This window comes from Pelodiscus sinensis, chromosome 2 (genome assembly GCF_049634645.1).
Source record: "Pelodiscus sinensis isolate JC-2024 chromosome 2, ASM4963464v1, whole genome shotgun sequence".
Lineage (NCBI taxonomy): Eukaryota > Metazoa > Chordata > Testudines > Trionychidae > Pelodiscus > Pelodiscus sinensis.
The window spans coordinates 206,140,621-206,154,941 of NC_134712.1; the positions used below are offsets into that span (position 1 = coordinate 206,140,621).

Consider the following 14,321-nt stretch of genomic DNA (forward strand, 5'->3'; position numbering starts at 1 on the left):
TGGGGGCAGATGGCATGGCAGGGTAGTCTTGGAGTTTCCCGACTGTGGACACAGACAGGCTGCATGCTGGGAAGGAGAGCTGCTCCTCTCTGCTTTCTTCTTCTTATGCAGCACTGGGGATTGAGAGCAGTGCCCCACATTGGCACTATGTCTCTGCCAGAACTAGTCACCTTGGTGCCAATGGTTGATGCAGCAAAGTCTGTGCACTGTGCATGGAGGCCATCAGTGCTGATTCCAGGGCTGATTGTGGCTAAGTGCCACCTCCATGAGTTTTAAACATCTGCCTTGTGACCCTCTCCCAAGCAGTTGAGACTAGAGTTGTGTGGGTCACCACAGGGCATAGGCTTCAGGCACTTGTCACAGTTTGAAGCCCTAGGACTGAGGTATACCTCAGTCTGGGGAAAAACCCACTAATTCTAATAACTTACACTATACAACCAAAAACTAATATATTTTATGTAAATGATACACTAAGGAATGCACTTGCAGAAAAGCAAGGACTAGAGCACTCCAACAACTGTGATGGGCAATAAGAAGGAACTGAGGGGGTGGATGGGCAGCAGGGGTATATATGCGCTTCCATGGAAGCATAACTCCAGGGGGTTCCCTAGAGAGCCCAACAGGTATCACTAAGGGAAAATCCTTCCTGCAATCGCGCACACAGCACCCACTGAAATTGAATATGAGAAATCACAAAGAATTGCCCAAATCAGAATTGCTTAGCTCAGTGGCTAAAGTGCTGAGATGTGGGAGAATTAAACCTGAATTTCCTATATTCCAGGTGAGTTTAAGGTAGACAGTGACAATTTCTCCTCCTCTGGCCAGATTTTGAACAGGAGCTAAACTGGTAGGCAGACTCTGAACTCCATCCCCTGGTTTGTGAATTGCTTTGGAGATTAAACAGGAAGACAGGGGGTCAGATATTAGTATGAGGCACTCCATGTAGCCAGAGGCTAAAACACAGGCACCTCTAAAATATAGACAAGTTTATGCACCTAAAGGATCAGCAGCACTTTCGGGGATCACCACAGAGGGAAAAGAAGGAGGAAGGGGGAGATCTGAGACTCAAATAGGGGGTTATGCTCCTAAGTACATCTGTGGACAGCCCTGTGACTCAATTTTTACATCAGTACACATCTAAAACCTGTAAATACCTCAAACAAAAACACCAGCGATATAAGAAGTGTGTAGTCATTTAGTCTACACAGAAATAAAATACATATAGCTATTGTTCAGTTGATACAAAGATTTTATTTTAGTTGTGTGTGGGGGGGGGGGATGATTTAAGTTAGCAAACAGCAACCTCTCAAGTGTTGTTTTGCTGACATGTATAGCGGTTAAAAGTCAGAGTACTGAAAAACTGATTAGCCAATACACGTTCAATGCAATGCTCAGCTTAATGTAAGGCTAGGACCTGCACTGTATCACAGATTAATACTCTTTTCTAGCTAAAACAAATATAAATTCATATACTTCCATGAAAAATAAAGTATGTATGAAGTTATTGAACATATATAAATCAAAGGAAGTAACCCTATATTTTTAAAAGATAAAAGCTAAATAATTTCCTTGACTAGGTCTCAAGTGTTTGTTTTCTCACAGTAGTTGACTTAAGGATGACTATCCTTTCAGATTCAAATAGTGAAGGCAAAGTTATCTAATTCAACACAGCTGCATTAAGCAGTTTCACATTTCTAAGTATTCCCTAAAATGTTTGAATTGTTTTATATGAATATACTACCTTTATTAAACCAGCTTATAAAGTAACCTACATCAACAAGAGATATTTACCAATCCTTTAGTGTCCCTAACAGTGGAGTGACTTGAACACAAGAATTAAAAACCAAGTTTATTTAAAATAAACTAAAGTCAAAGATTTCCTTTCACATCCCAGCTTGTTCCCTGTAGAAACTATAGCTATGGGCTGAATTTTTCTTTTAAGAAGTGATAATGTTGACTGGGAGCCATGTTATGCAATACTATATTATAGCAAGGGAATAGTGAGTCACACATGAACAGAGCTACTTTATGAACTTGCCAGGATCTTTTGCAGAAGATACCTTGTGGACTCATAAGGCTCAAGACAGTTGCACATTCTATGATCACCATACACTGTCCTTGGTAAAAGGTTATCAGAGAGAGGTGAGCCAACAAGAAGTGCATTAATACAAACTGATGTACACTCAATTCTCATTGACAACATAACAGAGGAACCTTCAAACAATATTTATTCAGAACAACTTGCCGTAGGGAGGAAAGAGTATTTACATGGCTTGGATCAAGGAGCGTAATCGGTTCCCACAAAATGTATTTTACCCAACCATTAAGCTCCACAGTATGCAGCCCTCACTCATAAGCCATAAAAAGAGAGACTGGCTGACATTTTAATGCCTTCTTGTACAACTGTAGCATACAACTCACTAGTCAGGACAGAGAGGGGGAGGAGAATTGGAAGGTTGTTGTACAAGCTAAACTGGCCTCACCCCTTTAGGGACAAAAAAGTACTCAAAGATGTAGAATCAATTGTAATAGGTAACCATCCATTATACTTGAGGCATTTTCATCCAAGATAAGGGATTTTCTTTAAAAAAAAAGCTGGTATGTGATCCAATTGTACCAATCTAATTTTGAGGAAAAGGGAGGTAGGAATCCTAAATATTTCTGTGAAAACGGAGTGATCTTGAATCATTATAGTGTACAAGTGTTTGATAGCAATTAAGGGATACTTTGTAAAGATACTGCCATTGAGATCTCCAACTGATTGTAAGGGATTTACTCACATTCTCCATTAAAATCAAGAAGTAGGATGGCTGAATCCTCTGCATTTCTTTGAAGATTTAAGCCTGTTTCTGTTTATAATAAAGGAAGTATTCTTGCTAAGTATAAGAAAGGTAACATTACGTCAGATGGTTAAACTGTCTAGCATAAGTAAATATGTTAGTCTCAGCTGATTAAAGGGTTTAATACTACCATTGTACAGTCTGTTAATACTATATATTATTTCAGAACTTTGAAGATTGCACCAGCAAATGTACGTAACATTAAATCTGTTCATGAGAAGGGAAGGTTTACAATACACACTACCACTTCATGAGAGAAAAAGTGGCTACAGCTAGAAGCAAACAGTGTTTTGATACAAACATATGGAATATGATACAAGTATGTGCCATATATTAAGTCTTTAATGAGATACCTGTGATTATAACATTGTCACATTTATAAGCATTTTAGTTTCATGCACATAGTTCTACTGCTATTGAGAGCAAGATTTGCACATAAAGGCCAACAAGAACACTTCATTGCAACTCAAGGAAGTCAAACACCTTCTCCCTGCAGGCTTGTTTTGATTTGTGTTTATTGAGGTTTAAGTAGTTATCCACGTTTCTATAAATATAGACATTACTGAATAAGTGACTTTCAATGTCACTAGTGCAGATACATATATAACCAACATACAAAAAGCTCCACTAGAAGCTACTTCAATTCTCTCAAAAGGATCAAGGTGTCATTTAAAAAAAAAAAAACAGCTGTCACTTTCAATTATAGAAAACACTAAAGTGCATTTTTGGTTATCCTCTGGACAAACAGCTGCTGCCTATGAAGTGTGATTTCATACAGATGTCAATACCTTACATTGATTTTCAGATTTGTAGCTCTTCTTAATACATAGCAGTGGGAAAGAATGCATTAACTTGGCTGATTAAGAGAAAATGAATCTTCACATTGTTCTTTAAGTCTGACGTTTCCAGTGGAAGTTTCAAGACAAGTCTAACATTCTGTTTTACAGCACCACTAAAGTTCATCTTAAAATTCAGGCTCTAGTTTAGCCCTTTTCAATTGATAATCAAGATTTCTAGACAACTTTTGAAGTTCTGTACCAGTAAGAAAAACTCTTCTCCCTTCTCATTAGACTACTGTCCTGCCCATTTAATACTGTTTGCACACTTGTAAACAAGAACAGCTTAAAGCATAAATTAGAACAGACTACAGGCCATCTTTAAACTTATGTTTTCCCAGTGTCACGTGTTTCAAGTGTATAAAAACTTCTTTACATTCCTAATCACAAGCACTACAAAAACTGTAATAAAAAGGTTATGTTGAAAGTGACCGAGCAATGTAACTAACAAACCAGGACATTTTACAGATACAAAATGTGTGCTCTGTTGACTTTAGCTCTATTTCATTATGATCAAGTTTTATTGCCATCTTAAGAGCCCAGAACGCTAGATGGCTTGGGCAACCTAAAAATTGCTGTATGCATCTCCTTTACTGCAACAAATTTAATTATATTGATGTCACAGTACCTTATTTTTTGAATAGCAAACCAGATTTCTGAAAGACCTCTCCAAGTTACATGAATGTTCTAAATCCAATTAGCACTGCATAACAATGCACAGCTATTTCTAAGAAGACTACACACCAAATCATGCTACATGGGAAAACTGATCCATGCTCTTGCATATTGTGTACTCGTGTAACAAGTCTTACTTATATCAGTTGAAGAATCTATAGCACTGAAGTTTCAAGTGTTAGAACTAAAAGTGATTCAACTTCAAAAAGTGCCAAATTAAAAACATACCATATAGCCAAACTCTCTTGTGGAAATTATTAAACAAGATTAAAAAACCGCAAGGCTCACAGTCTCCTGAAATAATAGATTGCTAACTCCATAAACATTGTTGAAATTGATATTTTTAAAGCTGTATATATTCACCTAAAACACTCCACTTACGAGCATAGAAAGTTTAAAAACACTGAACACCTTCAATGCAAGTTTCTTGCAAAAATGCACCCTCAAATATATGAATACAAACACCAATCATAAAACTCTCATTTTATTTGGCTATTTAGACATCCAGCTCACATTAACCCACCCATCTGTTTCCTGATAACTTTATACTACTTTATAGGGCATCCAAAATAACAGTGCCAGAAACCTTGGGAAAAAACGATTTTCTGTTTTTGCTTTTCAAAAGGTTCTGTGTCTGCACAACTGCCACAGGGCAAGCTTGTGCAACTGATTGTTTAACATAACTAAGCTATAACAGCATCCAAGCAAGCAGGTCAGGCTTCGGAAGCTGTTACTTTGAATTCTGACCATGGAACTACTCTAAGATAGAAATGTAGAAACAAAACTCATCTCTTCTTTTTCTGCTGTCTCAACATTTTTCTTCGCTTAATTATCATATCGTGTAGTTTTTCAAGTCCCTCTTTGAGTCCATCCCCTATGATCGCACAGGTAGGCTGCAAATGCCAGGGAGTAGAAGAGCTCAACTCGCTCATTGCCAACATTTTCTCGATTTCTGAGAGAGAAAGGGAGTTCCTCAGGTCCTGTTTGTTAGCCACTATAAGGACAGGCACGCCTTGATTTTCAGATATCCTAGTAATTTTATGAAGTTCTGTCTTGGCTTCCTCCATCCTTTCGATGTCGACAGAGTCTACCACAAACACGATGCCATCCGTGCACCTGGTGTAGGACTTCCACAGGGGCCTCAGCTTCTCCTGGCCTCCCACGTCCCAGAAGTGGAAGGTGACTGTTTTCGAGCTGCCCAGCGTCACTTTGATTTTCTCCGTGTTAAAGCCCTTGGTGGGCACGGTGTTGACGAACTCGTTGAACTGCAGCCTGTAGAGCACGGTGGTCTTGCCCGCCGAGTCGAGCCCCAGGATGACGATGTGGAAGCACTGGAAGGAGGGCAGGCTGGAGAGGATCGGCGTCTGGTCCGAGAGCCCATTCCCCATCGCCGGCGGCGGGGGGACAGCGAGCCGCCGCCGACACAGGCACCGCCGGCTGCCCTCGGCCGTCAAGCCGCGCTCAGCCCCTGCAACGACAAGCGCCGCGTTAGCCCCGCTGCCTGAACGACCGCCGCGCCCCAGGCTGAGAAGCCGGGGACCCAGGTCCGCGCTCAGCCCCAGCAACCGCCCCCCGGGCCCACATGCACCCGGCTCGCGCAGCCCGCACCTCACGCCGCCGCTGGCGGCCCCATGCCTGCCCAAGCGCCCAGCACCGCAGCAGCCGCTCCCAACCCGTCGCACCGCCGCCGCCTCAGCGTCTGCCGGAGTCTGGGCAGTGCCGCCTCCTCCCAGCAAAGACCGAACCCCGCCCTCGGCCGCAGCACACCCCTCATTGGCCCATGGGAGCTGCGGGATAGGGTGTAACGCGACAGTCGCCTCCCATTGGCCCAGGTTTCCGCCACTCACGCGGGGCTCCGAGTTACCGTTGGGCGGGGGGGGAGGGAGGTTACACACGGGGATATCGGGCGGCGGTTGTACGATAAGCCCTGAAGGCGGTGAGCTCGGCGCACCCTACGCCCCCGCCCATCACGCGGGGCTCCAAGCATTAGCCACGCCCCCAAATTGGAGCGGGTCTTGGAGCAAGGCCGTTACCTGCTGCGTAGACGGCACCTGCCCCTAGGAGGAGCCCCCGCCCCTTCTGTGTCCGCGGCGCCGGCTCGTGACCCTCATCCCGGGCGAAGGCTGCACCTTTAAGCCGTGACGTTGTGCCCCGCCCCCACCATTTGACCCAGGGCGGGGGCAGAGGGTCAACCGCCTTCAAAGCCCCTCACGCGCCGTCTCCGCCACCCTGGCCCAGAAGGAGGGGCGCGGAGACCCACTCCTGCTCCGCCAACTGCCGGGGAGGGGGTGGTTTGAGGCTTCCCGCGCGCCCGCAGACCCGCTTCGTCATCGTTAGCGGTCTCCCCATTGGCCCCGCGCGCATCCGTTTCTTAGCAACGCGCTTCAAACGTGACTGGCGGGCCCGCCTCCACTCGCCGCGCGAGCGCGCGCTGGCCGGGACGCAGTGGTCTGTGGGGCTGGGCCGGGCTGGCTCAGAGGACGCGAGGGAGCCCGCACCGTTTGCAGCCCGCGGCCAGCTGCCGCATCCGCCATAGAAGGGGTAGCGCGCATGGCGGAGGTTGCTACCGGGAGGGGAACTGGCCGGCTGCAGTGGCGATCAGTCCCCAAGAGCAGCATGTGCTGCAACTCGTGGCTCCACCTGCCCCCTCCCCGGCGCAGGTGGGCTCTGCACCCCCCCCCCCCCCGTCCCTAGCAAACCTCTGTAGGTGTCGATCCCAGCCTAGGGTGCAGAGGCAGCTGCATCAAGCCCGGGGGGGGGGGCATGAAATACAGGGGTGGCCTGGGGTGCAGGGGGTATGGTCCAAGCTATGGACACAAGGTGGGCATGGAGGCAGGACACATGGGATTGACAAGGTGGGGTTTGGAATGGAGTGGGAGAAAAATAAGGTTGCTAATTTTGGTTGGATGTATTCCTGGGGATTTCATCTTTCATTACAGATTACTCTTTAATGCTTGGAGAGTCCAGGCTCAAGGTTGGTAACCCTAGAGAGAAATGGGATCCGGAGAATAAAACATAAGAATGGCCATACTGGGTCAGACAAAAGTTCCATCTAGCCCAATATCCTGTCTTGTGGCAGTGGCCAATGCCAGATGCCCCAGAGACCATGAATAGAACAGATAATCATCAAGTGATCCCCCATGCTCATTCCAAACTTTTGACAAACAGAAACTAGGGATGTCATTGCTGCTCTTTTTTGAACCTAGTTATGGTCTTGGCCTTCCTAGCCTCTGGCAGAGAATTCCACAGGTTGACTGTTGTGTGAAAAGTACTTCCTTTTGTTTGTTTTAAACTTGCTACCTATTAATTTCATTTGGTCATCCCTGGTCCTTGTGTTATGGGAAGCAGTAAATAAACTCTTCTATATTCACTTTTTCCATACTAGTCGTGATTTTATAGACCACTATCTCATTCCCCCACCTCCTCTTAGTTGTCTCTTTTCAAAGCTGAAAAGTCCTGGTTGTATTAATCTTCCTTATATGGCAGCCATTCCATATGCTAATCATTTATGTTGCCCTTTTCTGAACTTTCAATGCCAAGATATGTTTTTTGATATGAAGGTGACCACATCTACAGATAGTATTCAAGATGTGGGCATACCAGAGACTACACTCTACCGTTTTCATCTCTGAGGGGCTTGAGGCTCCTGCCAGTAGCACTCTCACGAGTCCAGTTTTGAGGCCATCTCTGGGAAGTCTCTTCCTAGAGGGGATGTTACATTTTGATTAATCAGTTAATCAAGTAGTGGATGGAATTTCCATCGACTACTCGATTAGTCGATAAGGGAGGCGTTCACGATCCCGCTGCGCCTCTCCTTTTGAAATGTATAAGTGCTGCCTGCGGTTCCTGTACATTTCAAAGGAAAAAACCCAGTGTGTTCCCGTTGCCTCTCTCCCTTTAAAATGTACAAGAGCCGCCCGTGGCTCCTGCACATTCCAAAGGGAGAGACCCAGCGGGAGCCTGCACCAACAATGACTTAAGCAGTCCCTGCTGGTGTGGGTTCCCCTCTGTGCTTCTTCCTTTGAAATGTACAAGAGCTGCAGGTGACTCTTGTACATTTCAAAATGGAGAAGAGCAGCAGTTGGGACTGGCACTAGTGGGACTGTTTCAATCCCTGCTCACACTGCTTCCCCACTGCCCTCTGCCCCCCATGGTGACGGTGCTGGGGGGAGCTGGCTTTTAAAGTGGCTCTCCCCAGCACCTGCTCCTGCCCCTTACTGCCTCTCTCTGACAGAGGCAGCAAGGGGGGGGGGGAGGAAGCAACTAGTCGAGTTCCTACTCGACTACCCGATAAGCATATGGTTATCAAGTAGTCAACTAGTTGCTTACATCGCTACTCCCTAGAAAAAAAATAAGGGTGGCATTGATGGAAATGTCTGTCCCAGGACTGGAATCCAGGCACGGGGGAAGCTCTCAGTCAGGCTATAAATCAGGGATCTAATTTCTTCTCCAACAGTCCTACGTGTCTGTTGTAACCTATCCTTTAAATCAGCTTCCATACCTAATGACTGGAAGATAGCTAACGTGACACCAATATTTAAAAGGGGCTCTAGAGGTGATCCTGGTAATTACAGACGGGTAAGTCTAACATCACTACTGGGCAAATTAGTTGAAATCATAGTAAAGAGTAAAATTGTCAGACACATAGATGAAAATAATTTGTTGGGGGAAAGTCAACATGGTTTCTATAAAGCGGAATCATGTTTTATTAATCGGCTAGAATTCTTTGAGGGGGGGTCAATAAACATGTGGACAAGGGGGATCCAGTGGATATAGTATACTTAGATTTCCAGAAGGCTTTTGACAAGGTCCCTCACCAAAGGCTCTTAAGCAATGTAAGTTATCATGGGATAAGAGGGAAGGTCCTTTCATGGATTGATAACTGGTTAAAAGACAGGAAACAAATGGTAGGAATAAATGGTAAGTTTTCCGAATGGAGAGAGGTAAGTACAGGCAGTCCCCGGGTTACGTACGAGATAGGGACTGTAGGTTTGTTCTTAAGTTGAATCTGTAAGTCGGAACTGGCGTCCAGATTCAGACACTGCTGAAACTGACCGCCAGTTCTGACTTACATACAGAATCAACTTAAGAACCCCAGGCGTCCCCAAGTCAGCTGCTGCTGAAACTGATCAGCAGCTGATTCCAGGAAGCCCGGGGCAGAGCAACTCTGCCTGGGGCTTCCTGTAGTCAGCGCTGGTCAGTTTCAGCAGAAGCTGACTTGGGGACGCCTGGGGCAGAGCAGCTGGGGTGCTGCTGGGTTGCTCCAGTAGCGCCGCTCCTCGGTGCTACTGGACCAACCCAGCAGCACCCCATCTGCTCTGCCCCAGGCGTCCTGATTCAGCCACTGCTGAAACTGACCAGCAGCGGCTGAATCAGGACCTGGGGCAGAGCAGCTGGGGTGCTGCCGGGTTGGTCCAGTAGTGCCCAGAGCGGGCGCTGCAGGACCAATCGGCAGCGCCCCAGCTGCTCTGCCCCAGAGTCCAGAACAGAAGCCTGGTCTGCTGGGGGGGGGGAGCACACTAGCTGCGCCCCCCCCCCCCCCAGCAGACCAGGGACACGGGGAGCAGAGCCGCAGCGGCAGCGGGGTGCCGCGCCTCTGAGGCTTTGCTCTGGCAAAGCCTCAGAGGCGAGGGACCCCCCCGCGGCTGCGGCTTCAGTCCGGGAGCCTGTGGTCTTCTGGGGACCGTCCCCAGCAGACCACAGGCATCCAGACTGAAGCGGCAGCAGCGGCGGTTCCCCGCGCCTCTGAGGCTTTGCTCTGGCAAAGCCTCAGAGGCGCGGGAACCCGCCCGGTGCCCCTGGTCTGCTGGAGACGGTCTCCAGCAGACCAGGGGCACCGGAGCAGCTTACGAACGGGGCTTTCTCGCCCCGACCTCCGGGGCGAGAAAGCCCCATTCGTAAGTGCGGATCCGACGTTAGTCAGATCCGCGTAAGTCGGGGACTGCCTGTAGTGGGGTCCCCCAAGGGTCTGTCCAGGGACCAATCCTATTCAACTTATTTATAAATGATCTAGTGAAAGGGGTAAACAGTGAAGTGGCAAAATTTGCAGATGATACCAAACTGCTCAAGATAGTTAAGACCAAAGCAGACTGTGAAGCACTTCAAAAAGACCTCACCAAACTAAATGAGTGGGCAACAAAATGACAAATGCAATTTAATGTTGAGAAATGTAAAGTAATGCACATTGGAAAAAATAATCCCAACTCTACATACAATATAATGGAGACTAATTTAGCTACAACTACTCAAGAGAGAGATCTTGAAGGCATTGTGAATAGTTCTCTGAAAATATCCACTCAGTGTGCAGCAGCAGTCAAAAAAGCAAATAGAATATTAGGAGTCATTAAAAAAGGGATAGAAAATAAGACAGAACATATCTTATTGCCTCTATATAAAACCATGGTACGCCCACATCTTGAATACTGCATACAGATGTGGTCCCCTCATCTCAAAAAAGGTATATTGGAAAGGGTTCAGAAAAAGGCAAAATTATTAGGGGTTTGGAATGTATTCCTAAAAAGACTTGGACTTTTCAGCTTAGAAAAGAGGAGACTAAGGTGGGGATATGATAGAGGTCTATAAAATCATGACGGGTGGAAAACGGGAATAAGGAGAAGTTATTTACATATCCCCACACTATAAGAGCTAGGGGTCACAAAACAAAATGAATAGGAAGTAGGTTTAAAACAAACAGAAGGAAGTTTTTCTTCAGCGCACACTCAAGCTGTGGAATTCCTTGTCAGAGGATGTGAAAGCTAGAACTTTAATAGGGTTAAAAAAAGAGCTAGATAGATTCATGGAGGTTAGGTCCATCAATGGCTATTAGGCAGGGTGGGTAGGAATGGTGTCCGTGGCCTCTTTCTCCAGAGGTGGGTGATAGCGGAGGGATCATGTGAGGATTACCTGTTGTGTCCTCTCCCTCTGGGGCATCTAGTATTGGCAACTGTCAGCAGACAGGATACTGGGGTGGATGGACCATTGGTCTGACCCTGTATGGCTGTTCTTATGTTCTCCCTGCCATTTCTTCACCTCACAGACTTTTTTTTGCTCTGCCAACCCCACTTTTATGTCAGTCCCTGAGGAAGCAGGGGCCAGAGTCCATGCACCTGGGGCAGAGATGGAAGCTGATGATCTTCCTGCACCTGGTGCAGAACAGCACTTGGGACATGGTTGTAGTTCTAGGTCCAGGGCTAGCTTCTGTTTGCTGGCAGGAGACTGTTCATTAGAGTTTGCAGGTTGGAAGATTAGATTGACACTGACATGGGCATGGAAGTTTGAGGAACACGGCAGAGGCAAGGAGAGCAGACACTCAGGAAGCAAGAGCAAAGGATCAAAGGCTTCTGAAGTGGGGAGGGGTCAAGATTATCTCCACTTCAGAGAGGGAGAAAGAGAGGCATGACATGGGAGCGGGCCCTGGCCAATTTGGCTGATGATCTGAATCAATGGTCCCCAACTTTTTGGGGCTGCCGGGCCGGGCAGGGGCGGGACCGTACATACGCCTTGTGCCCGGGGGCAGCACCACGCATGCGCCTGGGGCCCAGGGTGCAAGAATGGCTCGGGCCAGTCCACTAGGTGGGCACACATAAATGCCCCGGCGGGTGCCGTGGCACCCACAGGCACCGTGTTGGGGACCACTGGAAAATACTCACTGCAGTGAAACTAGAAAGGCTATGAAGTGTCAGAAGAACATTCCACAGGGAATTAATTCAGGGCTGGCCAGAAAATGCACAGTGTATGCACCAATATGCACTTTGGCCTTCACTGCCCTTGAAGACAGAGTACTCCTCCATTCTCGATGTCCCTGCACACCTGCAGACATTGCAGCTGGCACATGCAGAGGTGCTTGTGCTGTGACGTGAGCTAGATGAACCATAAAGTCTCCTCTGCATGAGTAATTTTTTGTTATTCATTTTGTCACATATCGTATATCCCACATAGCACCTCAGCAGGCTGAGGTCTGAACATAAGAGGTGCTAGCCATTCCAAAGAGCTAACTTCATTATATATGACCCAGACAGTATTTCACATTAGTGTGACATTCTGTAGTATATATAGAGAGCTACACTGCTGAGCTAATATTATCTTCTCACCAAGATAATATTAAAACTAAACTATACAAGGAAAGTCCTGACCATTTTAATTACAAACCCAGCTGACAATGCTTATTATGCATCTCTTAATTTGGTATGCAATAAAGTACAATAGCGAGGTTATTTATTAAGAGACAGTTACTTCCTTGAGCAAATTATGAGACTCAAAATATTTAATTCCTCTAAATGAAATTATCTTGGGATAATCATATAATTTTCTAGTCTATACAAGCACTCCCTAAAATATTGTAAAAGATGCACTACATATCATTACCCACATCTTTTAAATAATTTTCAATTTCATACAAAGAAATTGAAAAAGTGTCAAAGTCATTTAGAAATTTAAAAGGAAAGGTAAAAGTTATAACCAACTTTTTTTAAAGATTCCAATCTTCCTCTTCTCTTCTGAGAAGCTATAAATTAGCAATTTCTAAGCAAATAATTCTTCCTCGGGCCCCAGTTTAGCAAAGAACTGAAGTATATGTTTACATTTAAATGTGTGTGTCTAAGCTGATGCTTAAGGACACTACATTACTTTGCTGGGGAAAGAGGTGAGGTCCATAGGGAATGGCTAACGCAGTGGTCCCCAACCTTTCGGGGCTGCCTGGCGCCCGGGGGTGGGGCCACTCATGCGCCACATGCCCGGGGCTGCCCATGCGCCGCACGCCTGGGGCAGGGACTGCCAATCCACCGCGTTTCCAGGGCTTGCACCGCGTATGTGCCATGCGCCCGGAGGTGGGGCCGCCCATGCGCCACGTGCCCAGAGCCGACACCGCACGTGCACCGCACACTGGGATGGGGCCAGCCCAGATCATTCGGTGGGTGCACATAAATGCCCCGGCGGGCGCCATGGCGCCCGCAGGCACCACATTGGGGACCACTGGGCTACGGGAATATGCAAAAATTGATTATCTCAGATCACTGTATTTATTATTAAAATCAGCTGTTGTACCAGAAAAATTGAATGAGGGAAGCATTATTCCCAACTTTTAAAAAATATAATGTATATGAATTTAAAATTATATTTTAGTACTAGAAAGCTTAGTTGAAAAATCGCTAAAGATTTACTATAGGAGTCAAGAATCCAGGCTTGCAGAGATCCAGTCCCCAGGCAACCTATCATGTGCAGATAGCCTGTTTGGAGGCTCCCTGATTGGCATCTTGCCTGATTGGCTGGAAGAGTCAGTAGGTTGGCTCTTAAACCCAGCAGCAACATTCATTCAGGCTGTGTCTAGACTGCACTCCTTTTCCGGAAAAGGGATGCAGATTAGACACATTGCAATTGCAAATGAAGCGGGGATTTAAATCTTCCCCGCTTCATTTGCATAAACATGGCTGCCGCTTTTTTCCAGCTCAGGGCTTTGCCAGAGAAAAGCGCCAGTCTAGACGGGGATCTTTCGGAAAATAAAGCCTTTTCCGAAAGGTCCCTTATTCCTGATTTTAAGAGGAATAAGGGATCTTTCGGAAAAGGCTTTATTTTTTGCGGAAAACAAATCTGAGCTGCCTACACTGGCCCTTTTGTGCAAAAGTTTTGTGCAAAAGGGACTTTTGCCCGAATAGGAGCAGCATAGTATTTCCGCAAAAAGCACTGATTTCTTACAGTAGAAAGTCAGTGCTTTTGTGGAAATTCAAGCGGCCAGTATAGACAGCTGTCAAGTTTTTCCGGAAAAGCATCTGATTTTCCGGAAAAACTGGCCAGTCTAGACACAGCCATTGGGACTCAAGAAGTGAAGTAGAAGTTTGGGAATTGGTTTGATGAAAGGATCTCTCTTATGCTGTGGTCTACTGACAGGGAAAGGAAAAAGACTGTGCTTGTTAGATATACTGGTCATTCAGTATTAGATGTAAAAAAGGTGGAATTAATGTACTCTAGCTCAAGC

At 46.2% G+C, this 14,321-nt stretch overlaps 1 protein-coding gene across 1 annotated transcript; it reads right to left on the reverse strand.

Moving 5' to 3' along the window:
- Positions 1-2,210: 2,210 nt before the first annotated feature.
- Positions 2,211-6,115, reverse strand: ARL4A (ARF like GTPase 4A). The gene is made up of 2 exons (XM_075922296.1): positions 5,960-6,115; positions 2,211-5,819 (listed from the first exon to the last, which is right to left on the reverse strand). The coding sequence occupies exon 2, from the start codon at positions 5,737-5,739 to the stop codon at positions 5,137-5,139; it is 603 nt and encodes a 200-aa protein (XP_075778411.1). The 5' UTR covers positions 5,740-5,819; positions 5,960-6,115; the 3' UTR covers positions 2,211-5,136.
- Positions 6,116-14,321: the final 8,206 nt, after the last annotated feature.

Coding starts and splice junctions, on each gene's coding strand:
- ARL4A (XM_075922296.1), bottom strand. CDS start 5,739: ATGGGGAATGGGCTCTCGGACCAGACGCCGATCCTCTCCAGCCTGCCC.